This window comes from Mus caroli, chromosome 6 (assembly GCF_900094665.2).
Source record: "Mus caroli chromosome 6, CAROLI_EIJ_v1.1, whole genome shotgun sequence".
In the NCBI taxonomy this organism is placed as follows: domain Eukaryota; kingdom Metazoa; phylum Chordata; class Mammalia; order Rodentia; family Muridae; genus Mus; species Mus caroli.
The window spans coordinates 137,594,857-137,621,920 of NC_034575.1; the positions used below are offsets into that span (position 1 = coordinate 137,594,857).

Consider the following 27,064-nt stretch of genomic DNA (forward strand, 5'->3'; position numbering starts at 1 on the left):
GTGTGTGTGTGTGTGTGAGTGTGTGTGTGTGTGTGTGTGTGTGTGTGTGTGTGTGTGTGTGATTTGAATAGCTTGTAACTTTTGTGAACCAAGGAATGTTCCCTCCCAGGAAGGATCTGAGGGTTGGGAGGTTTTCCCATTCATCCACTGCTCGGTTTGGAAGAAAAATACAGAAGTGAATTAGGGCCAATTCAAACCCTTGTCTTTCCGATTCACTGCAGAATTATGTTCAACCTTCAAATAAAAACCAACACCAGAGCTCCTCCGGCTAGTTGATAAAGTACAAAGAAAAGGAACTCTTCCAAATCCATTCCACAAAGGCAGTAAAGAGCTAGTACTCAAACTGCAACAGACAGCAGCAAAATAATAACGACTAGGGCAGGAATTAAAGAAATAGAAACTAAAAGAATAACACATAGAATTATGCATGCTGGCTCTTTGAAAAGATTAACACTAGTGACAAATCCCCAGCCAAACCAAAAGAAAAATAATTAATTAATAATTAGTTGGAGATGAAAAGGAACTTTTTGTTTGAGTAAACCTCATTGAAACTCAGAAGATCATGAGGAAATACTTTGAAAATTTATATCCCAAACATTGGAAAACGTGGAAGAATCATACACATTTCTAAATATATATGACTTTCCAAAACTAAAGCCAGAGAATATAAGCAATTTCTACAGACCCCGTGACAAGCAATGCAATGGAAGCAATAAGAAGCCTCTTAATAAATTAAAGTTCTAAAACAGAGAGATTCACTGATGAATGCAAGCACATATTAAAGAAAGACTGAGTGCTGACCCTTCTATAATTGCTCCATAGAAGAAAAAGGGAGGGGACTCAAGTGCAGTCAGGACTACCCAGGAACATGTGTGACATAAACACACAATGAAAAACCAAAACTCCAAATCAATTTTACTGTTGAACTAAAATGGAAAAATTTTTTTTCAACAAATAACCAGCAAAGAGAATTCAAGATCACTTTGATGGATCAAGGTCAAAATTTAACAAATTCATGATAAAAGAGACTTAATGGAAGAAATCTCCTTACCATCTTGACCTAGGTAGAAAAGGCATATGACAAAGAACAACATGCCTTTGTGATAAAAGTCCTGAAGAACCTATGAATAGATTAAAACATATCTCAAATAATAAAGGCTAGCTACAAGTTTAAAGTAACATTGTGATAAATGGGAAAAAAAACTGCAATCAAAATAAGGGTGCCTAGTCTCTCTACTTTTCTTTAATAAACTGTTTGGAGTCTTAGCGAAAAATATAAAAAGCAAGGATATAAAACAAGATTAAAAATGGGAAAGGAAAACTATCCCTACTTGAAAATAATGTGTGTCATGGTTTTATACATAAAATACTCTATGGATTGAATCAGAAAACGTTTAAAACCTAATAAACATAACATGTTCTGTAAACTTAGGGGTTAAATTCCAAAAATCAGGACCTTTTATACATAGCAGTGATGAATTTGCTGAGAAAAATAGGAAAAAAATATCATACCCAAAGAAGCTTCAAAAAGCAACTAGAAATAAACCCTGGTTAATGAGGTGAAAAATTAAAATATATTGTTTAAAAATGAATAAGACACTAGATAGAAAGAAATTCTGTGCTTCTAGATTGACAGAGTCAACATTGTGAAAATTATCAATACCAAAAATAATCTTTAGGTTTGGTGCAATTTTTTTCAGAATTCTAATGTCATTCTTCACAGAACTAGAAAGAAATGCCCTAAATTTCACATGATAATACAAAGGGAAGCCATAACAGTACTAAGCGGAAAGAACAGTGCCATCAATTTCATGAAACATGACCTTAGACAACAGGGTTGTAAGTGGCAAAGACAACATGTCTCAGGCACAAAGAAGACATGTCAACGATGCGGAAGAACAACAAATGCACAAACAATCCTACACTCATGTGGACATCTAATTTTTGTCAAAAATGTCATATATTTTTGTGAAAAATGACATATAAAATGTCTCATATTGGTGAGAGGGGGAGACAGAGAGAGATAGTGAGCTGCACAGAGAGAAAGGAGGAGGAGGAAGGAAGGAAGGGAGAAATGAAGAAAGGAGAGAAGGAAGGAACAAGGAAGGAAAGAAGGATATTCAACAAATGGAGCTGCTAAAACGAAGTTAGATCAATATAGGTCAATGTCTCTCCCCTGCATAAATATGTGTGTGTTTGAATGGGAGCTAGTAGGGATAGTACTTTAAAAACTAGAAAGGTTCATGCAAGGGGGAAAGGGCTTTTCAGGAACTGAGGTGGAGGGCAGTGGATGCCCTGGTCATGAAAGGATACAGAGGAATGGTGAAAGAAAAACACACAAGGGAAGAAGGGCATTAAGATGAATGAGAGGAGGTGAGGATGCTCTACTACAGCAAAGCAGGCATAAAGTGTCGGTTACTTTGTATCCTAATAGATGTAACTGAATGGAGACTGTGTACCATCTGACTTTAGCTGCATAAATAGAAACATACTTACAATTTGAAGTCAATGACATATTTCAAAGATCTGTTACATGGGCAAGGTGGTTTCATTCCAGGGATCAAAGTTGTTTCAACAAAGACATCTAGAAAAAGGTATTAAAGTATGTAAATTGGGTTAGGGACCAAAATCACATGATCATCTTAACTGATGAAGAAAAACCCAATTTAAAAAAAATAATAACCTTTAATTTAAAAAAAAAAAACAAGCTCCAAGGAAGATAAGAATTGTCATGCCTTAACTTAATAAATACTATATACAAAAGACCTATTGCCAACCTCATTCTAAATGGGAAAAATCTAAAAAATATTTCCTCCAAAATCAAGAATGAAGTAAAGGTATATACTCTTAGCACTTAAGAATGATGGGGTGGTGGCACACGCCTTTAATACCAGCACTTGGGAGGCAGAGGCAGGTGGATTTCTGAGTTCGAGCCCAGCCTGGTCTACAGAGTGAGTTCCAGGACAGACAGGGCTGCACAGAGAAACCCTGTCTCAAAAAAAAAAAAAGAAAAAAAAGAAAAAAAAATGTTTGGGATCATAGCCAGAGAAATAATGCAAAAACAAAAAACAAAAACCAACAACAAAGAAAGGAATTCAATTAGGAAAGTGAGCCAAATTATCTGTTTGCATAAATAGGAGGTCATGTTTAAAGGATAGTAATGAAAGCTTAGATCTGACCATAAACAAACAAAAACAAAAACTCAGTAAGTAAGTACGATGTTTCACTACATGTCATTCCTAACCTCACTTCGACAGAAATAGTAGAGAAAAATAATAAGAAACAAACCAAACAAAACCTGTCTAATTCCTGCAACAACCTAACAACCTAAGAAAATGTGTGAAAGAGCTCTCCATACAAAATCATAGACACTGAGGAAGACAATGAAGAGGGCCATAGAAGACAGAAAGGCTCTCCTAAGTCAGCAGTCGAGCTGGGCTAGTTTTGAAGGAAATTGGCCATATTTCCAAAAGCTGTCTATAAAGTCCATGGAGTCCCCTCCTGAATCTCAAAGGCATTCTTCAAAGTAACAAAAATGAAAATCTTGAAGTGCATACAAGAACAGAAAAAGAGAAATGCACAAAGTGCTGAGTGTCTCCAGCCTTCACCTCAAGGAAATGCACATCAAAGGTACTGAGATTCTGTGTCACCCCAGTCAGAGCTGCCACCAAGGGAATCGATAGCAACAGCCACAGGAGGGATATGGTGAAAGGCCATCTTTGTGCACTGTGGATGTGAATGCAGGCTAGCGCAGACTCACTTCAGAGATTTCTCAAAGAAGCACAAATGTTCTACTGTGAAGCTCTACTAGCCCCCAAAGAACCTACTATGCGGACATACACATATCCCTGTTGAAGGTATCTCTGCCCACCACAGCCAAGTTATGGAATCAGATAAACTTCCAACTATGTAAACATAGACAAGATATTCTATTTCAACACAGTAGAGCATCACTGTACCAGGAATAAGGATGAAATCATATCCTTTGCAAGGAAGAAGGATGAAGCTGGAGATCAGGTTAAGCAAAACAGTCCAGACTTAGAAGGATAAACATCATATGTTTAGTATCAAATGTAGAATCTAAAAGAAAAATTGGTGCACAGAATCATAAAAGGGAGGTTATTATGAAAGAAGATCAAAGGAAAGGAAGGGTGGATGGAGAGAGGTAGTGGGATACTGAATGCAGCTAAAATAAACATTTTATTATATACATGCATGAACATAGCACAAAGAAACCATTATTTTGTACTGTAAATGTTCACTTATGGAAATAATTATTTTTTTAAAAAAGTTTCTATCGTGGTTGGTGCCTGTAGTCCAAAAGTTGGGCATATGAGACTAGAAGACCACATCAGACTACAGAAGACTATGGAGAGACAATGTCTCAAAAAGCATGGGCAAGGAGCACCACAAAAAAATGCAAGAATTGATGTTGTTCTTTGTTCTCAGAGGCCCTGACAGAGTCTCTCTCTCTACCTTCTCCCATCAGCATTTGAATGAACAGGAGAATAACTTCAGTCTTGTGTCTGCTTCTCCTGAGATCCAATTCACTTCTCCATCCCTCTTGAGGGGTATCCAGATGTTATGAGACACCCTTGCCTACTGCACACACACACACACACACACACACACACACACACACACACTCACACACTCACACACTCACACACTCACACACTCACACACACACACATACAGGTGTACACACATGCACACATACAAACAAGTTGCAGGTGAGGAAGGGTTGAGGCTGAACCTTGTGACTATCCATGGTTGCTCTGATGTAACTGCTCTCGTCATCTGTGAACAGAGCCCTTACAATCCAGGTTTCTGGATTTCCCAGAGGTCATTGCGTTGTTGAACTGGTGTCTCAACAGACATAGGAAAGTTATGGGGTTGCCTGTCTGCAGTCTTCCTGACATACCCAACATAAATTTTCATAGCGACTTTTAAAGCACATTTTGCACAAACAAATATATTTTTGTTGTTCGACTTGGACAATAACAATAATTGACCCCTTTTAGGAAGCTAACTTCTTTCATGCGCTGAGCTTATTGGATCAATGTTTCTTTTCAGCTACAAAGCATTTTCGTTTTCCTGCTGGCTCACATATGCTGGGAAGAAGCTGTGCCAAGTGAAAAGCTGCAGACCCCTGCCAGTCACAAAGTCATTCTCCCTTTTGGTCAACTGGAATGAAATGTAAGTTTAACCTCTATTCTGGCTATACTGACAAACCTAAGAAAAGATGACCCTTGTTCAGTTTTAAACAGATCGTGGTGTGTGTGTGTGTGTGTTCGTGTAAAAGAGACAGTAACAGAGACATAGAGACACACAGACAGACACACATATAGACGGGGAGGGGAAAGAGGGAAGAAAAGAGGGAGAAAAGGGAGGAGGAGGAGAAAGAGGAGAAGGAGGAGGAGGTGGGGAGGACAAGAAGGAAGAGAGGAGGGGGAAAAGGACTAAGATGACCAGGAGGATGACGAGGAGGAGAAGGAGGAGGAGGAGTGTTTGGGAACCAGTTAACTGATTCAGTGGTGTGATAAGTACAGAGGAGCAGTAGATAACAGCCTGTTCCTTCAGCAGATTTAAAGTCCATTGAAAATTCTAAATAACTGTCTCATTCATATGACTGAATTGAGGAGCAGGGAAAATCATAAATGCAAGAGGCACTATTGTTCACTCACACTCTGGAGACCAGGAGCATCCTGAACTTTAACCAAGTTGGCTTCAGATTAAGAAAAATTAAATCACCTGATAATATGTAGTCTCTCTTTTCACACAGAAACCACTTGCATATTTATTTAAATAATCAATGGGAGTGGGAATAAGTACCTAGAATGTATTGCTCATTAAAGAGAGAGGCTCCAGTTTCGTCCTCTAGTGGTCATTTACTAAAGCCCAAGTTCTTTATTATTATTATTATTATCATTATTATTAAGGGATTCATATATTTTTACTCTGTGTCTATATGTGGTTGACTTTATGTGTGTGTACCATTTGTGTACAGTGCTCATGGGAGCTCCGAGAGGGCACTGGATCCTCTCAGATGGTTGTGAAGCCCAGATCTTTGCAAAAGCAGCCAGAGTTCATAGCTGTGGAGTCATCTCTCCAGCCCCTTAGCTGCTTGACTCCACTCCCCTGTACCTCTTCCCTTACTTCCCCCAACACAAGTCCTCTTCTTAACTTAAACTCTTGGGGTTACCATCCCATCCGTGGCATTCGTAACATTCTTGAAGCTTCTTTTTCTGCTCCTGATGCTATACAATTTCTATGTGGTCTGTAATGCTTCTCTGAGATCTGTATTCTCTACCTGCCAAGTGGAAGGATATGCCAGCTCATTGTCTCCCAGAGCTCTCATAAGGCCTAGCTTTGGAAGACAGTTTGGTTCTCAGTGTTTATCATGGAAAATCATACGTGAGAGCGTCTAGGAGCCACAAGATGTGTTAAAGTCGTGGTTCTTAACCTTCCTAATGCTGGGATCCTTCAATACCATTATTCATGTTGTGGGGATTCCCATTACAAAATAATTTTCACTGCCATTCGTAACTGTAATTTTGCTACTGTAGTAATTTGTAACATAAATATCTGACATTTCCAATGGTATTAGGAAAACCCCGTGAAATGTTCGTTTGACCCCTGTAAGTTGATTTCTGCTGCCTAAGTGGTTTCTTCTTTCTTGCACCCTTCTGTACCTTTTCTCTTCCACTCATTCAAGTTCCTAACACTGGATAGGAGAGAAAAGGGATAGAGAGGAAACAACAGAGATCACTGAATAAAATCAAAGGTCAGAAAGGGGGCAACATTATTGTTAGACTACTTCCTGCTGATTAGGGGCAAGTTTGACCATCACTATCAGGATATGTAATTTCTTTTGTTGTTTCTTCTTTATACATGACTACTTAACAAACCTCGACGAAGACCAACCACAAACAACTATGACCACCAACATCAATTAAAAACAACCACCCACCCCACCTCCCAGGGCCCTGGCATTTATATATCCTCTGAAAAGTCCCTAGAATTCCAAATGTCACACAATCACAGAAACTATCCATCGCTGGCAAAATCACATCCCTGCTAGAGCATGAGGCAAATCATAGTCAGCTGCTGTGAAGTCAGCCCCGGTTAAAACACAAAACATTCTTATATTTCTATGCTTTCTAATGAAACAAAAATTCCCAAAATGTCACTACAGATTCCCAAAGGGATTGTGACCCACAGGTTGAGAACCCTTGTCCTAATGTGATGGTACTGTGTCTATTATGCCTGTCTGACCCTAGTGCTGACACAGTCAATGGCGACCGTGTCCTGAGACTGGGTGTGCCACCTTCCGTTCCCACACACAACAGGACCCTTCCCACTCCCACAAATTCAAATCACTCTATGACTTGTCCATTCACCAGGCCCCCTTGTTCTTTTAAGGTTCTTCGTTCCTTCTACCAAAGATGCAATTTCCGTTACCTGACCAATTTTAAAATACGGTATCAGTTCTATCTGTAAAATCCTTCAGTGAGTTTCCACTTCATTTAGACAGAAGTCTGAATCATTTAGTGAAGAGCACTGGCTCTCTGCCCTGGCGCGGCACACCTCTGTGCCTTCACTTTTAGCACCAACCCCACCCCTGCCTCTCCACCTTGCCATGTTCTCAGTCTTTTCTAATCACCATACCATGAGTGGAGATCACACTTTGCTAGAGGTTCTTTTGGGTCAGAAACACACAACTTTCCTCCACCCACCTACAAACACCCTATAACGTCCTTCTCGATGAGTGAGCCTTTTCTGCCTCAACTTTTTCTTTTACTGCTGTTTCTCAACTCTGGACTTCTTTCAAATGTATTAACTGGACGTATTAGTTTGTATATCTGTCTACATATTCTAATGATACAGATTTATCTTCTGAAGAAGCATAATGCAGAATAAAAGTCCAGTAAGGGTTGTTAGTTAATTGGTGATTTTTGTATAACCAAGGACTTTTTTACAATGCTATTAACTATCATAATTACTAAAATTATTATTTTAACTCAACTAAAAATTATCTGTGATTATTTCCAAAAATCAAATTGGCTTTCACCTCAAGAGAGAAAAATTCAATTGTAAAGGTAGTTTTGTTAAAAAAAAAAAGAAGAGCGTATTAATATTTTAAAACAACATTGATATGAGTCCATTTTCTTAAAACTGCTCATGTTACTTTTCTATGAAAAATCCTTGAATTCTTCCTGGAGAGTTGGGCTTTGCAACCTAGAATCGGTTTTTATTTTACTTCTGCTAAACCCATTTATATTCCATTTTGCTAGATGCTTGTAACAGTTTCATATATTTTATTGGCATTTGTTGCATTGGAATTAAAATTATACCTCATTGCTAGCCTTTAATGTTAAGCACCAAATTGACTCTGCTTTTAAGAAAAAAGTATCTTATGTAGATGAAAAAATAACAATTACTCATTTTTACTTTCTAAATCATTTAGTTTTACCTCTATGCATATATGTCTGTATATATGTATGTATGTATGTATGCATGTGTGGTTTTGGATGAGACAATGCCATGTGTGTGAAGGTGCCCACGAAGGCAGAGGAAGAGATCAGATCCCTAGAGCTAGAGGTGCAGGTACTTGTGAGTTACCTGGTATGGTTGCTGGAGATTGAGCTCTGATCCTCTGGAAGAATAACAAGTGCTCCTCACTACTGAGTCAAGGCTTTGGCCCCTACTGGATTATTTTATAGTCTTTTTTTCCACTCAAATGTTCATTCTTTTGTTTTTAAGTAGTCATGGAGAAGTTTAAAAACAGAAACAATTCTCCAGTGAGTATGAGTCCATATATATTCAGAAGATGGACAGAGCTCCGTTTAAAATGCATGGACTCTTTCCTAGAATTGATTTTTATGAAAGTGAACGAATGGAGATTGGCGGCAACCATCCACTATAATGTCTCTGTTTTTATCATTCTTAATGTGAAAAGCTCAAGGCACATAGGAAAGAGCCAGATCTTCTTTTTTTTTTTTTTTAAAAAGGGGTGACCTTGTAGGTTATGTGCAAAATGGAGTAAGATTATTGTTCCCATCACAGAACAGAAAAATGGAAATGCAATATAGAGTCAATTATAGATAAAGGAGCATTCAAGAAATTACTGTACCTTCTGCATTATCGTCATTTTATGTCATTTCAGAGATTCTTTTAAGCCCAGAAAAATCTGAGTGAATGTGAAAACTATGAAATAATATAAGTGAAAAATACTTAGACACCAAAATATGCAATGTTTTAATAAATGTGAATTTCCCCTGTCTTTAAAAATAGATTTCCATCACTGTTGTCTTTCTTTCCATTATGATCCCCTGAATTTTCACTCGAATTACATGTTGATAACCATCAGAGCCAGCTTTTCAACAGGTAAACTTTCATATCCCAAAGGGGGATTCATCCTTCCTACACAGAGCTTATTCACTAACATCTGACAGTTGTTAGTAACTTACTGTATGACATCACACACTAACATTACATTACATTTCTTCAATTCCAGATTCTTCTTCCCTGTTTCCTATCAGTCACATGATCTACTATATTACAGAGTAGAAACTACAGCTCACCATCAATTTCCCACTATCCTTCTCTACTCTTAGGCTTTCTGTTAAATCTGGTTCATTCATCGTACCTCTTAGATACCTCATCTGGATCCATTCCTATGAGTTACTCTATTCTCACCTGTAGGAGCTTCTTTACACACATGTGCTGTAATTAAATATAACTGGGTGGTGTCTGTGAATCTCGGGCCTATTTCCCCATAGTATACCACTACTCTCCCCATTCTGTCTAAAGGATGCTAAAGAAAAATCTCTACTCTCTCTGAACAGGGGTACACAATTCTTCAGAGCCTGCCATCTCAACAGACCACCCTCCTCTATCCAGCTCTCCAATACACTCTTTGCCAGATGAATGGTGTTTCAACCATGTTTAACCTCATTCCTTCCCCTAAACCCAGTGCCATCCAGGATCTGAGCTCAGAGCATCCCACCTGCAACACATCCAGGAGGAATTCATGTGTGTGCCTTTTTGATCATCTCTCAGACTTCTAGGTCCCAGCCTACTCCAAATTTAAATTCATTAATAATTATACTTTCATCTTTTTCTTAGAGAGTTCTCTTTTGCCATTGGATGGACACTTTAAATTTCTAAGATTGGTACTCAACGTTCTCAAAAAAAGGAGCACGTGTTCTTTTTATTGTGCCATCCTCTGCTTCTTTCAGCTTGACTTCATCTTTTACAGCAGGCACTGCGAGTGATGTACCATCTCCCAGGCAGAACTACTCCTTTTCCTCACATACTTCCTAGTCTACCTGTTGCATGATGTTTCCTGGAGAGATTTCACAGACATGTGCTCATCCAGATATGTAACTGATGTCATACCAAAACACAACTCTACAGAAATCTAGTTGGTGAGCTAATCGGCTTATTCTGCTAGTTATAGGAGCATAGGTAATGCAACAGGGGGCTACTGTAAAGCCCACTCCAGCACTGACAACTGGCAACAAAAGCAAAGAGAAAGAATACTGCATCTCTTGAGCTCTCAGCTCCAGAAGCAGCTAGCTCTTCTGGGCAGCGAGCATCTTCTCTCAGCAACTGTTTGTGGCTTGTGACCTTGCAGAGGGACCTTTGGGACTCTCATGACTTTTTCTTGGACTTAAACCTCCCTGAGTTTCTTAAGCTCCATCAGCTTCCTGAGCCTTAATGAGCCTCTCTTCTCCTCTAAGAGAGAACGTTCTATTTCCAAGAGTCCTCTTTGATTTCCCACACTGGGCGTTATGTGCCTTTCCCTTCTTGGAATGGTTTTCTGAAACTCTGTCACTTCTCAGCCCAGCCTGAAAGATTCTTTAAGATGCATTTCTTGGGCTGGCAAAATGGCTCAGCAGTTAAGAGGGCTTTCTGCCAGTTCTGATGACTTGAGTTTGATCAACTCAAACCCACATGATAGGAGAGGAGTCCAGCAAGTTGCCCCCTAACTTCACATACAAGTCATGCCGCACTCACCAACCCCACACACAATGTAAACAAGCAAGATCCATTTGTAGTTATCTACTACCTACAGTGAACTTAACCAATCTTTCCTATGTGTTTACAATAATGCACGAGTCAGGTTATTCTATTGTTAAATCACTTTACCTGTCAACATTACAACAAGTAAAATTCTTCCATTGAGTATATGACCTTGTATCTGCCATTAAAATTTTCAAGGGGACATCTCCATTCAAATACTCAAATATTTTTTTCTTAAGTAATTAAAAGAGAATATTTGAAAAATCATGGTTAACATTGGATACTTTCTTTGCTTTTCAGAATCAATTTTCCTCTTGAGATAAAGTCACTTCCAAGAGAATCCATGCTCGTTATAAAACTGTTCGGGATTGACTCTGCCACCCACAGCACAAATCTGCTGGGCTGGACCTGCCTTCCACTGTTTCCAAGACAGTAAGTACATCCTCCAGGATTAACGGAGCTCCTGTTCCAATTCAACCTTCCGGGAACGGAGTGTTCCTCGGGTTATAGCATAATGAGAAAATCAAGAGGATATTTTATACGAAAATGAGGTAGCTCAATATAAGTCATGAGTACTGAAATCAGAACAGAAGAGTCAAAATGGAGAACTGGCTTTAGAAGCAGACCCGCGCTCAACCCAGGTCATTTACAATGGAGAGGTGTTAAGGTATGCTTTGGGGCTGTCAGAATGGTTGGCAAGCCCAGTCTCAATGACCTTTGTCTTTGTTAAACAGCCAACTTCTCTGAAATTAGTCTTTCAAAATGAACATATTGTTGTTTAGAAAAAAAGAGTCATAAAATTCTGACTAAAGTAAAGTTATAAAACATGACAATTTTGCTAGTATTATTGCCATAAAGGAACACTTGGCAACTCCCAAAGATTCACAGAACTGTGAGTTCAGATATTCCCTCTAAACTAGCAGCCTTAGAAAAAAAAATCAACTTTTTGTTTAACCTGTAAGTTTCGAGAATTACTCCTGCTTAGAACACAATAAAATCAACTTATGATTGCCTATGCTTTGAAGGGAAGATATTTCCAGAACCATCAAAGCATTTTTGAAACATGGACAGCCCTGCCTGCTTTAAGATCAGATTATAAAATCCAGGAGCTTCAAGAGCTAGAACTTGTGTTGTTATGCTAATAATATTATAAGACATGTTTCTACACATGTTGCCTCCGAAAAGCATAGTGCTATGGACAAATTTAAGACATTATTTTTGAGTTTTCATTTCCAACAACCAGACACTATGAACAAGTTTTATCAAACAAGCCAGATCAAATTTTAAAAATTCATTTGATTCTTTCTGATCTGGACCTTGTGTGTTCATCTGCTTGTGTGTCTATGTATGTGAATCTGTCTATGTGTATTGTGTGTATGTGTATATTGTATATATGTGTTTCTCTGTGTGTATGTGTATATATGTACATATTTCTTTATTTACATATGCATTTACTTGTCATGTATATGGGTATATTTGTCTATGTCCTATATCATATATATCTGTCTCTGTGTATGTACATGACTGTTGTTGGTTTGGATCAGTTCATCTCCAAGTATATATCAAGGATAGGGAATGTATTCATCTCTGTAAAGTCTGTCATCTTCCATAAAATATGAATAGGCAATCAATCAATATTTTTTATAAAATGGAAAAAAATCAATCTTTGTAGACAGATTTTAAAAACACAGGTTAGATCTAGTAGGGATGCCTGCTGCTGTTAGCGGACATTTCGAACATTTGGCCTGAGTGCTAAGAACATTCATGACTTTCTCCCTAAGAGCAGTCCCATGGGTCTCTTTCCAACTTGTGAGTTTCCAGTTTCGACTGCAGTATTTCAGATGGAGCATTTTTTGTAAAGTCATATTTTCTGCTCTTAGCTGGAAAGAGCATTCAGTGCGTTTGGTCCTCTTCACCAGCCTGCTGCAGATGGGGATGCCAGCATAAACACTGGCTCCCTGCCAGCACGCATCACTTACAGCTGTTTGCCTGCGATGGTCTTCCGGGTGGGAGTCTGTGGGAGGTCATTATCTGGAGCTGATCCACAGTGATGATTTTCCAAGTAAATGTATGTAAAGCAATAGTAATTGGACATCAGAAGGCAACTAGACTTCTATGGTTATTTCAACATTTGGAAATATGTACCCAGTAGAATGTTCCGCATCAAAACCAGAAAATCCTCCAACTCTCCTGGGATAAAAACAATCAAAAGAAGTCAAGCTTGTTCTAACATCCATCAGGTTTAGCTGTTGAGACACAGCTACAAATTCCATTTTTCTCCTCACTACAGTTTGCAGAGATTCTTATTCTATTCATTTGGTGTAGATATTTCCAGAACACCAAAAAGTAGCAACTTGCTTTCATTTCCACGCACAGGATGACCCTTGCCCATAAACATCTGATATTAAATCTTGTATTATAGTTTGAATTGCCCTTCACCAGCTGTGTGCAATTGTAATGACCGCTTATATCGTTATTGTTTCCAACGTGGACGTGACCTCAGAATGGCTTCCCGTAGGCAGCCTGCCTCTTCGGAGCCTCCACAGTGGGATTTTGACAGAACAATAGTAATCAAGCTCAGCTATGCCTGTGAGGGCTGTGTTAGTGAATAAATAGTGTAATAAAAATAAGGTTTCACATTCGCAAGCCTCAAAACCACTCACCTTCAGGTCGGTAACGAAAAATATCTCAAATCCAAAGGAAAGATTTAGTGAACAAAATCATACAACCTTCTTCTGGAGACAAGATTGTGCCTGTATCTGCATTCACAGTGCTTGACCCACTTCAGCACGGAGGGGTTTTCTTCAGCACAGCTGTGTCCAGAGGCTCCTTCCCCATCTCAAGTTCACAGACAAATAGTGTAACTCTTACTTAGCATTTTCATCTTGGAAGTCTCTTCGTCATAGAGAATCCCTACATTAACTGAAAGATAGACTTTTCTTGAACGTTATAATAGAAACCAAGATCCCACTTATCCTGCCCAAAGATGCTTATGCAGTTCTTTCTAAGAGGAACAGCATTTTGGAGACTCCTGGGGGTGAGTTAAAGTCTTGGGAAATAAGAATAATTTGCAGAATTTCTCAAACATGACCCAAGATATGTCTTAATCTCCAACCAATTTGATTTCTTAGGGGGATTGCCCAGGTTGTTAATACTGACCGTATCATCCCAACTGTCTCAGAATTTAATAGTAAACCGTAGGTGCGCTGTTTAAGTTCATTTGTTTTCTTCTGACCCATAAAAGGCCTTCCATTCAGTTGCTATGCTTGGGGATGTGAGGGAAGCTCTGTGGAAAGGTGGTCTGATGTCAATCATCTAGCAGCTTAAAAGGAGGACAAAAGCCAGAATTCTGGTCTGAGTTCCCACTTTACCTTTCTCTGTTTTCAACTTCCTGCTTTGAGATGCCACACCCTAAACCATGAACTTGTGCAAAAGTGTCACCACCCTACACAGGCTACGGCTTCAGCATCCCAACAGCTCCTTTTAGACAAGCATGAGCCTCACTAGACCTAACAGTCAGGATCTCAAATTATTTTATTACAGCAGGCCTTACAGTTCTTCTGGCTTCCCAGTCACATAACCCTCTATATACTCTGGCCCCAGATGCCGGGAATCGATGCGAAGACTCTTGATAGCTAAACTCCATAATCATTATTTTGTTGTTTTAAGGAAGTTGCATGACAGAAGCATCCAGTTCATTTGTCTTCTTTGATGAAGCAGATTTGAAGTTGAAATTTTTAATCACAGAATTGGACACAAATCAAGTTTAAAAGACCTTAAGGATATTCAAATGCCATGTACAAAAGTAGAATCTAGTTTCTAAGCACATATTTTTTTTGAAGCGTTATGAATAGTGCAGTTGTGCTATGCAGGGAGAGTTTGAAATCCTGTGGTGAGGCCTAGTTAGCCTCTCCACACCACCCTTCTGAAGCCAGCCTTCACTGCCACAAGAACCCCCACACTGTGTGAGAACTCTTGGAAAACATTGATTTTTGTCCCAGAAATTCCAGGAGCTTAGCTTACAAAGGTTGAATGCTCCAGGCAAGCTCCAGGCATCCTAATACATAGTATGATGCAGGTAGACAGCCTTTGTAAGCTTTTTGTTTCTTTGGGTTTGTTGTTGTTGATGATGATGATGATGATGTTGTTTGTGCATGTATAACTTACTAATAAATATTTTTACCACAGTATCTTACTAAATTTTATTTTTATTTATGGATATTTTGCACGCACATATATCTTTGTACCACTTGGGTGTCTGACCCTCATACAGCCCAGATGGGGGCACTAAGTTCTCTAGAACTGGAGTTACAGATGGATGTGAGACACTGTGTGGATGCTGGGAATCACACTCAGATCCTCTGGTACAGCAGCTAGTTTCTTAACCACTGAGCCATCTCTTCACCCCAGTAGTGACTGCCTTTTAATCACTGCTGATCCCCACCTATGTTGGTCTAAATATGTACATTTTATTGTCTCTATCTAAATTTTCTTTATTGTGTAAAATGAAAACCACTGCTTTATATATAGCCACACAATTTATACATTAAATAACACTGTACTAGAATGATTTGGCACACTTTAAAATGGAAGAAGAAAGGAGCATCATTCAGGTTACAGCCATACCCTCAGTACTCATTTTTTTGGGTTTTTTTGTTTGTTTGTTTGTTTGGTTGGTTGGTTGGTTGGTTGGTTGGTTGGTTGGTTGGTTGGTTGGTTGGTTTTTCGAGACAGGGTTTCTCTGTGTAGCCCTGGCTGTCCTGGAACTCACTCTGTAGACCAGGCTGGCCTTGAACTCAGAAATCTGCCTGCCTCTGCCTCCCAAGTGCTAGGATTAAAGGCGTGTGCCACCACCGCCCGGCCAGTACTCATTTTTAAAAAGTAACTCCTTCCAAATGGATCAATGTCACATAACATAGCATACTGAGTGACTAGTCAGGTCTAATTCTTATTGCTATTGTGAGTGGAATTCAAGAGAAAGCCCTGTCTCCTGAAGCCACCAACACGCTCAGGTCTGTTTTTTACTCCTCTCTGATACTGATCCTCTTCTGACATTTATTTATGGGAAAGTCTATGAATGCCCCGCTTGCAGTACAGTCTGGTCTCTGAAAATAAGCTCCCGGTGCTAAGCAAAACAAACACCTCCAAAAGAGAATGGCCCTAAAGTTTGTAAAACATGAACCTCCCTTGCCCATCTGGCAGGTCATACTCTCTGCCCCCTCCTTCCTAAGCTCCACACCCCACACTTCCACGGCAAGAGCTCTGACTTCATTCTAAATCCTGCACCACCACGTAGAAGCTGGGGAGACTCTAGATGCAATCTATCTAAGGGCAGAAAGAATAGACACATTTGACTCTTTCTTGATAGAAACCAAGTTGGAGGTAAAAAAAAAAAATTATATATATATATATATATATATATATGGTTTCAGATGTGGCCAAGACACAATGTTCCAGTAAAATAAAAAACCTAGCACATTCCAAGATGCAGGGGTAAAAATGTCATCTTTTCATGATTTCCACCCTGCAATTAATGAGGGCAAAACCCTCTCTACTCACAGTGAAGCACTGGTGGCTGGGGCAAGTATGCAAGCTCTTTTGGGTAAAAATGCTGAGTCACTCAGAAAGCTTTCTCACACTCTGACCCTCTTCCTAAGATGAAAGGGCACACAGGGTTAGAAAGGAAAGGAAAAATTAAAAAGACCCCACGGCCTGCTAGCTCTGCTCTCTACACCTCAGCCTTCACTCCTGAAGCTGGTAGCCTTTTGTTTTGTCAGACGCTGGCAGATAGCGGAGCTCATTATTATCTTCCAGTTTAGCCAGGTGCTGGATGAGACCGTGTGAGTTGGATCATGTCAGCTACTATGGAGATCTCACACCTGAGGTTCGCTGCCAGCTCTAGTAGGCCCTGAATTGGATGGTATTGAAAAGATGCTCTATCTTAATTTTCCATTTACTTGTGTTATCCTATGGGCCTGCACTTCCGGTTTGGTCTATTGAACAAACACAACACCATTCTTAGTATCCATTGGAATCTGCTGCCAAAATTCTGATTTTTGCACAGGTACTGTTTACATTTTTTGTTTTTGTTTTTGTTTTGGTTTGGTTTGGTTTTTGCTTTTCTCTTGTACAGAGATCTGTGGGTTTAGCTGTTACTACAGCCATTGAAAACGTGCACCATTTCTTCCTTGGTTACAGTATTTCCTCCTTGCTCTCTCTCTCATTTACTATGCTAATTTACAACCGATTTTAAAGGATGCAGATCACGAATAATCTTTCTATTTACGTGTCAAGGAACATTTCTCTTGTGAAGTCCTACAACCAGTTTGATTCTGCAGCCCATATGCTGTGCTGACTTAAATCTTGTCTTCCTATAAATTTAGAATCTTTAAATGCCCAAGAAATTTAGTTACTGCATGGGGAGGAAGGAAAAAAAACATCTCTAAAGAGCTACCACCATTCTTGCTGAGTTCTGACACCCATAAATACAGAGTGCAGATCTGAGATTCTAGCTAGTCATCGCCACTAACGGCTATCACTAACACATGCTACTGTTACACAATACTGTAATATCAATCACCTATGAAAATAAATGTGATGCCCATGAGAACATGTTACTTGTGACCTGCTAGCAGCCAGCCGTCAATCAGCATCTGGACTTTCGGAGTATCATTCCTCTTCTAGCTACTGAATGAAGTCACAGAAACTGCTGCTACTTTCCTTCCCATAATAAGCATGAGCAGACATTCATAGCTTTCCTTGAAGTGACTCTTGTCTGTATGTGCATGTTGTCTTTTGCAGGAAGTCTGTGCTGGGGTCTAGGCTGTTCAGTGTGACGTTACAGAGTGAGCCTTCTATCGAAATGATAGCTCCAGGAGTATGGGATGGGAGCCAGCCTTCCCCACTGACCCTGCAGGTAAGTGCCCAGCCATGAGATTAAAGCACTCACAGCAAATGCGGTTTTTAAGCAGTGTGCTGTCCGATTACAGAAACACTTCCTTCCACGGTCACACACTATAGGAGTTCATGTCTTCCAGCCTAGATCTGGGTGTCTTCTTTATCTTTTTTTTTTATACCCAGAAATCTCCATGCAATATTTTAATCTGTGTATATAATAGCAGTTCAATTTATGTCTTCATCATCCGGAAGGGTAACAGAGAGGTCTTGCTTCAGCACCCATCTCAAATGTGTCCATCATTTCTACTGTCTAAAAACAGTCATTGTTATATATTACTGCTTAGTACCTTACGGCTGCTTTTGCATCGTTACATGTCATTAAAATCTCTTCTATTGTACCTGTCTTAAATGGCTGGATCATGAGCGAGTAATAGTGAACAAAATCCATTTTATAACTTATTTTTTGTCTTAAAATACCTGTACTCTCTGTGATTTATGATGGTGATGACAAAGTGCCCAGCCACACCAGGCTTTGGCTCACACTGCCCGCAGAACCTCATTTGCTCATGGCTGTGGTGCCTTGTACTGGCTGGACACCAGCAACACAGATATGCTATTATGTAGAAATGCAGTGCTCTAGATTTTCTACTTCCACAAAAACTGGACAGCACATCTGGAACACAGTTTCTCCACCTCGGCAGCGTTTTGGACTGAGTCCTTCTTTGTGGTCCTTTCCCTGTGCAAAGGTTGCCTAGCCATATCACTGACTTCTAGCCATTCTTCAATCCTGACCGTCAAAAATGTCTCCAGATACTGTCAAATGTACTCTGTCGACAAAATTGCCTTCCACTGGGCATCATAATGGAGATGACACTCACAAAGCTACAGGTCATGGGTGGTATGAAGTAAGAGGTATAAGGGATGGAGTTTAGAAATATTCACAAAAATAGGTTGGAGTTGGAAAGGAACGAATTCTATAAAAATGTGACTGCACATTAGGGCAGAAAAGTTTTCTAGGAACCACGTGGGCAACACTTTTAAGCAGCAGCTTGATGACAAAAAAAGAGGTAAGTCAGTGCAGATCTCAGTGTGTCAGGCCTAGGTGACAACTGGCTGGTATATATTATGCTCAGTTTCTGTAGAAGTGAGCACATAACAGGACTCACAGAGACATTTCAACCCAATAAGAAAATCCACCATAAACACAATACATATTCTCATAATAAGAAGTAGGAATTACCAAATTTTAAAGTGCTCATCATTTTGACAAATTAAATTGCTTGTTATTAAAGAACCAATACTGATATCTTTAAAGATCCTAATTTAAGAATCCAAAGTACCCTGTTAATCTTTCTGCTATATACTCAAGTAAGAAATTGATTCAAGACTGAATTTTAGGGGCTGACTCTATTTCTAAAAGTGCACGAGAACAAACATTCCTACCCAGAACCCATGTGAATAAATGGCTGACTTGGCATAAGCTTGCAGTCTAAGTGCTGGGACAGGAAAAAGTAGATTCTTGGTACTAAACAGCCAATCTGTCTAGCCAACTTAGTGGATTCCAGGGAAGTGGCAGGCCTAGTCTCAAAAAAAACAGGTGGACGGCACCTGAAAATCAACATACCAGGCTATCTTCAAGCTTCAGTGTGTGTAGGCAGTACCTTCACATGTAGGAGCCCACACTCACAAGATCTGAGATGGTAAGTGCTGTGGACTGGACTCAGTTGGCCCTTCAACCCGCAGGAGAATCAGGGTCCCGGTATTCAGGTGAGCAAGGATTTGGCGGGGTGACAAACAGATGCAAACACAAGAGAGTGTTGATCTGAATGTAATTTCTCAAAGCAAGCATCAGACTTATATTACAGGAGAAAACAAGGAAGTTAGGTGACACATTAAGGTCATCCAAGGTACACTGAGGTGACCCGATGCAAAATGACTTTCTACATAAAACAGAGAAATGCATACACAACAGCTAACAGGAACCAGGCAGTGTTTACAACTGGGATAAAATTCAGTGTTAACAACTGGGATCAAAAGCTGCCCCACCTAAGGTCAGCTTAATCTTAGAAGCCAGGGGCAAGGACTTCATGCCCTTGCAATAGTCCCAATTCTACTCTATTGTATAATCCACCTTCTCCCTAGGCCATTGTAAATGTCTGTGTATGGGAGTGACTCAGCTGTTGTTCTAAGTATTTACTCTAGTTCCTTCTTAGACCACAACCTTCCTTATTCCTAGGCCATTGTAAATTCCTGCACATGGGAGTGACTCAACTGTTATTCTAAGTTTACTTTGTAGACCGCCCTGAGATTTCTAGCTCTTTTTCAGTAAATTGTAATGCCTGATTTCTTTCACCATCTACACTGGAGGCATTTCGTCTGAATGAGTAGCATTCTTACTAAAATCAAAGCCCAAGTTTGGCTCAACAATTTCCTAGGATATTGGAACACTGGTGGAGGCTAATCTAACTTAGCCTCCTTGGGTCTGAACCCAAACTTTTTGCCTTGGGTCTGAAACCAAGCTTTTGGGCCTGCCACACAGTTTTTACTGGAGTGAGTGTAGCAGGTAAGGAAATTAACAGCAGATCCTAGAAACAGAGTTATGTCAGAAAATAAGTATGGGTATGAGGGAGAGACATCAGGCTGGGAGGGGGGGTGCAGAGTGGGGGAGATACAGACCATAGTCTCAGCTCTATAACAAAAATTGGTAAGACACTAATGAAGTTTTCAGCTTCCTGGTTTTGCCTCTGTGCACTCAAAAAATGTCTGCTCTAGTCAGTCAGTTCTTCTGTTCTGATTATCCCTACAATATGAATGGTAAATGTCAGAGTGCAGCCACCAGCCACACAAGGGAAGCGGGTGATGAGTCACAGAATACAGAGTTCTTCAGGCAAATAACTGCTGTCCAATCCTGAGACATTTGACGTAGGAGAAACAGCAGATGAAGGGAACTGGATACAAGTTCAGAATGGAAGTGGATAAGCAGATTGTTGGTCGCCCTTTCCTGGGTCTCTGCATCTTCTTGCTTGCTCTTGAATGTGATCCATTCGACTCGATCAGGATGTGTGCATATGTGCAGGAATGTATGTGTGCCTAGACATGTAATGGCCAGAGGTCAGCCTTGGCCATTGTTTCTCAGCAGCCTCCCATCTTATTTTTCAGATTTGGTTTCTTACTTCCCTGTCCCTATCCAGATGGACTAGGCTGGCTGACCATCAAGCCCCTCAGATCTACCTCTCTTTCTCCATCAGCCCAGCCATCACATGCCACATTCTAAAAGAAAGCATGTTTGTCTGCCTGAGACTAACTGCTTTAGTTTAGTGCAATAATCTGTAGTCTCGTCCATTTTCCTGAAGAGGATGTTGTGTTTACGATCCAGGTGTACTGCACGTATTATAGTGGCTCAGATGGAGAAGTTTCACAGTACTAACAGTCATGCTTCCTTCACAGTCATGAGTCTACAATCTGCCCACCATTTCCTTCAGACTGACATAAAATTGTACTAGTAGTTAGCTACTCTTTCGTTATTGTTTTATTAGTTTTATTGTGTTAATTTTATTTTTAGAGAATTTTGTGCATGAAGATTGTATTGATATCATTTCCAGCCCTCTCTCTTCCCCTCCAACTCTTACCATACCCCCCCAAATTAATGACCTTCTCTTTATTATTATTACAAAAGCACACACATACAGATAGACATTTCGTGTTACTTGCTTGTATATGTGCTTGGGATTAACCACTTGGGATTCAGGAGTCATCCCTGTTGCCTAGCAACCAAAATACCATGTGGCCCCAGGGTGGAGGAGGCCTGCATATGCTTTCATCTAAATCACCACAATCAAGCAAGGCTTCATGATTCTCCTTGGCAATACTAACATTACTTTGTCTTAGATTATCTTGTTTATTTTATCATGTTGAGGCAATTATTGGCGAATGAGAACAAATCTTATATCAAAATAATGATTACAACAAATATTATGGATTAAATAGACTGAAATGACCTATTTTTTTTCATATAAATGAGAAGAAAACTAAAAATATTAAACTTGTATTTCAAGCTGTAACTCATATAGTCTAGAACGTTCCTGAATTTTATCCATGGTACCAACAGGACAGTTCAGCAGAGCACAAGGAGTTCTTTAGGATGAAAAAAAATTATTAACCTTAAGGAAAAAAACTTCTGACCCCAAAGAGTCCCAAGGACGCCACGGTTCCGAAACATCTTGTTACCATCACTGTTATCAGCTACCGTTCATTTGGGAGAATCAGAAAGAGCATGACCTTAAAATACAACAGAGGAGAAGCATATTCAGCTTCATGGAAAGTTCATAGATTGTCATTTTTATACAACACCACTGAGTATTCTAGATGATAGGTACTAAAATATTAAACACTGCTTTTGAAGGCCAATGCCAAGCTCCAATGAGTCCTTTAAAAGTATGTCAACCAATAAAAAAGCACAACAAAATAGAAATTGTTGTTTTCTTTCATCTCTACAAATCTAAAATAAACATTATTAAATTGTAAATGCACTTACATACATGTCTAGTACACAGGAAATCACTTCTTTGTTGCAGATAGATTTTCCAGACGCCGGGTGGGAGTATCTGAAACCTGAGTCTGAAGAGAACAGAACTGACCATGAAGAGCCTCCAAGAGAGTGTTTAAAACACATCGCCAAACTCTCCCAGAAGAAGTCTCCCTTGCTGTGAGTGACCAGGCCTGGGATTAACCCTGTGTTCCTCTCTAACCAGCCATGCTGGACGCTCGCCTGTCTAATACCCATGCTGGACTGCTCTCATGTCTTCTGAGAGTGCGTCTGCAAGCCCACGTGACCCTCAAATTTCCTGAGGCCATCAATTAATGTTTAAAAACTAAAGAAGCGATTTTACCTCATTCACATGGACTTTTTATAAGTCTTAGCAACTTTAACTTTAGATGAAGGAACAGTATGAAGTTGGAAATGATTAAATTCTGAGCCTCTAAAGGCAGCTAGTTATTAGATAGACGTCATCACTTCTCAGAGAGAAACGTGCATCCGTCGCTCCGTACGTTCTTGGAAGCTGTTTTAGTAAGCACAGGAAATTGAATTTTAGTTATCGTGGCAGCTATTTAAGCCAAGAGAAAGAAATCATTTCTAATAAATGTTGTCTGTTAGTAAGAAATTCTTATATTGATCTACCAGCAATGTCCTAAATAAAGCAAAAATCACTTGGTGGAACCACAAGTGGCATTTATGCTTGCTATGTGGTAATATCTGTGTCACAGCTCATCTGCTGTGCTCATTCATAATAAGCTATAGGCATGAATCTCTGGAGTTGTGCGCATGTGCGTATGTGCATCAGTATATGCATGCGTTGCTAGGACCACACTATGATAATATGTATAACAGGAGGTACCATATTTTAAGAAAAAGATGTCACTTAAAAAGAGGGAGTTATAATTTTTGTGTGGTCCTTTTAAATACAAGTTTAGGAATGGGCTAAAGAATCAGTAAAACTAATAACCAGCAAAGAAGAGAGGAAGTTAGTGTGGTTTTCCATGCAGGAGTCTTCAGTGGACCTTGGGAGGGAACAGTGGCTATGTTGGAGAGAATATAGGTTAACAGTTCAATACTCATGACACTGATTAGAATTTGAAAATAGCACACCCAAGGAGCCAAAGAACTCATGACAAGTTGATGGAGAAGGCTAGACTTTAAGTTAATCATTGATATGTTTTCTTTTGGTGCTGTGCCCCAATATATATAAAACACATATAAATAGATATATTTAATATATATAACAAGTACATAAAATATATATTATATATATATATAATATATAAGAGAGATATGAAGCAAAGCAAACATTTTAGGGGTGTTGGGGGCTGAAGGGTGAAAATAGGGGCTGATATGATCAAGTTTTATCATATGGGTTTAAATTCTCAAAATAAAGAAAAGTTAGAATTCAAAACATTAAAAGTAAAATTATCCACCATGCACTTGGGGTTAATTTAAACACATAAACTCCTAATATATAAATGAATATGTCTAATTATAATTTACTAGGTTTGGCCTTTTTGTTTAAAGATGTTTAACATCTCAAAACATTGCCACCTTTTTCATACTTAAAATCTCTCATTCCAATCACACCCCGAATGATGTCCTTATATGTGGCACACTTTTCCAATGTAAAGTGTTTTATTTTATTTTATTATTTTATTTAGTAAGAGCAGTAAGAGAGGCTTTATGCAGTGCAGGTGACAAAGGCATGAAAGTGACCACTTTTGTGTTAAGAGGACCATGAGATGCTTCTGCCATCTTTAGGAAGGAAGTACAAGCCCTTAGAGCATGCTTGTTTTCACATAGTGTAGGAGAGGAACAGTGGATGGGATGGGATGCATAGCAATAGAGAACATGACACACCCAGGACAGAAGTTGAAGAGAGAAGAATTAAATGTGCAAATGAGCCTAATGGTGACAGGGTGATGCGTATGGTGATGTAAGAGGACACATGACAAACAACAGAGAGGGGGATTTCATGAGGTGAGATGGTCCAGCAAAGGTCCCTTGGAACAGGTGACATTTGAATGTCAACTTAAATGGATAATACTGTTTAGAATGCAAAATTATTTGGTGAGTTTAGAAAAGAGCAATTCAGAAAAGTGAATACCCAGAGTCTCAGGCTGTGAGAGGGACTGCCCCATCTTGGAAGTCTGTGGAGGGAATTTTGTCACTAGTTTGAAGTGAATGAAACCGATAGTGGTATGGTCTCAAACTAGAGAACAGGACCCAACACCTGCCGTGGCTATACTGGATGCTCACATTTGTGCTCAACCACACTGGTGTGTTGCGTCTTCCAGTCCCCACCAAGTCTGACTAGTGTTCCCATGTGTACCTGGGCGTGGCGTACAGCACCAAAAGGAAACATATCAGTGGCCGCACTCTCAAAAAGGAATGACTCGCAGTTAGGGTGCATGAAGAGGAGCTCCTTCATTTATGTAGAGAATTTGTCTAACTCTACCTTGTACGGGTCTCATGCAGTAATCATGGGAGCTGAGTTCAGGACAGCAACAGCACTGTGGTGTCCAGACAGCAGCATGTCACAGCTTGGTGTTCTGTCCTCCACTGATACATTCTTTTAGGATCCTTTTCTCCTGTGTTCCCTGAGTCCCGGTGGTTGGGGCGGCTGATAAAGATGAGTCATCTGTGTGCCAGGGAGCTCACAACTGCATTTGCCTCCATCTCCAGGAAATCCAACATCCTCTTCTGCTTCCAGGGACAGACAGACAGACACACATAGAGACACACAGACACAGACACACACACATACGCACACACACACATGCATGCCATAGAGCACACAGACATACATATAAAAAAATTCATTAATTTAAAGACATACATTTTAACAATTAACTTTCCCATTTGAATCCTACTTGGTTTTCAGCTTCAGATTTTGTTTATGTTAATGTATACGTTAAAGAAGCAGCATTCCCTTCTGCTTCACTTAAATATAATTATGTGCAGTAACAGACTCACTTGGACTGGGAACAGATGGATCACAGCAGTCAGTGTGTGGAGTTTCCAAATAGCATTTAGTTTGGTGACTTAAACCACTTAATGTTTTATTATTTGCTTGGGGAGTTAACTATTCCTCCCTTCAAATTAACCACACATAATCAGTGTCAGGAAATTCAGACTCAAGATCCATTGCAAAGGTAACTGTGATATTTGTAAAAGCAGAACGGAAAACAAAAGCTTCATATCGACCAATAGAATAATTCCCTATACATGGAAAGCTAAAGGATAAATATATATAAGAAGAATTTATCTTGGAATCCGTGGATGCTTAGCATGTTGTGTACCTGGCACCAGATGGTTGCTGGGGACTTACAGAATATAACACAAGCAAACAGGAAACAACCGTGTTTCCAGAAATGAATTTCTCTAACCCTGAGGATGAAGGATGTTAAAAAGGAATACTGTATAGTCTGGTTATTTTAAACAGAAAAGGGCAGAGATCAGAGCTTAATGATAATAAGGTAGACAGAAACTTCAGAACACAGTGTTGACAAAAGGAGATAGGCAGACTGGGACCTGGACACCTGCACTGGGGTCTTCAGTTTCTATTTATAACCATGAAGTCTTCCATGGTCTGCAAGGAGATATGAGGTAGAAGTTGAGCAAAACTGAAGAACAGAAATTTTGATCATGAGAAAAACAGGAAGCTCATAAGACACAGCAGATATTTAATAACTGAACAAAAAAAAAGATGCTGACCAGAAGTAGGTCTAACATTACAGTTTCTATAGCTGGGTGCTGTTCTAAACCTGACCTAATAAATCATACAATCAAAACTCAAAAGGTTCAGAGTGTTTTGCCAGTAATTAAGCCTCTGACTGAACATGTCGATTCGTTCAATACTAAAGCTATAGGAGGGTGCTCTCAGCAGTGTAGAATTCCTAATAGCCAATGATTGTTAACTAGAAAAATATCTGAGATATTAGCTAGCATGTAATCAACTTATAAAATGAAAATTGACAATCAGAAAAATGTAGATACAAACGACATTGGGTTAATAGTTTAAATAATTTTAGAGCTTTAAAAGCAAACAATGATTTCAGTGCAGCAACACTAAAGGGAAAAAGAATCAAATTTCACAAATCCAGTTTTTAAAGTTATTCTGTAAATATAAATAGTAGAAAGGATTATGAAAATGGGTTAGGGACTCCTTTCCTTTGATTTCATGTGCTATACATTTATAAATTAATAGAAATACAACAATGACTTAAAAATAGGCAAAGCCACAGAACTCAGGGTAGAATATTCTACTGGTTATAAGGCCAACTTGTGTTTTAGTGATGCCAAGACAATTAAAGAACAGAGAATTTGGTGCAAATGGCCACTCTTACAGAGCAGAAAACAACTAAAAATGGTAGGGGAGGCCTGAACTCAACCGTAGGCAGACACTAAGTTACAACAGATCTTCTAAATGTGGAGTCTAGGACTAAAAGGCTTTCTAAGAATGAATGTTAAGATAGAGAAGGCAGAAAGAGATACACAGACATAGACATAGACATAGACATAGACATAGACATAGACATAGACATAGACATAGACATAGACATAGACATAGACATAGACATAGACATAGAC

At 39.4% G+C, this 27,064-nt stretch overlaps 1 protein-coding gene across 5 annotated transcripts in view; it reads left to right on the forward strand.

Moving 5' to 3' along the window:
- Pik3c2g (phosphatidylinositol-4-phosphate 3-kinase catalytic subunit type 2 gamma) overlaps window positions 1–27,064 on the forward strand; it is a 332,394-nt gene that overhangs the window by 102,799 nt on the left and 202,531 nt on the right. For 4 of the 5 annotated variants that reach the window (XM_029478871.1, XM_021164809.2, XM_029478870.1 and 1 more), the window contains 4 exons: window positions 5,077–5,199; window positions 11,332–11,463; window positions 17,833–17,947; window positions 22,503–22,633. In XM_029478871.1, the coding sequence (XP_029334731.1) occupies window positions 5,077–5,199; window positions 11,332–11,463; window positions 17,833–17,947; window positions 22,503–22,633 (501 nt within the window). Of the gene's footprint in view, window positions 1–5,076; window positions 5,200–9,319; window positions 9,391–11,331; window positions 11,464–17,832; window positions 17,948–22,502; window positions 22,634–27,064 lie in introns of those variants that run through there. The other variant, XM_029478873.1, reaches the window with a different exon arrangement.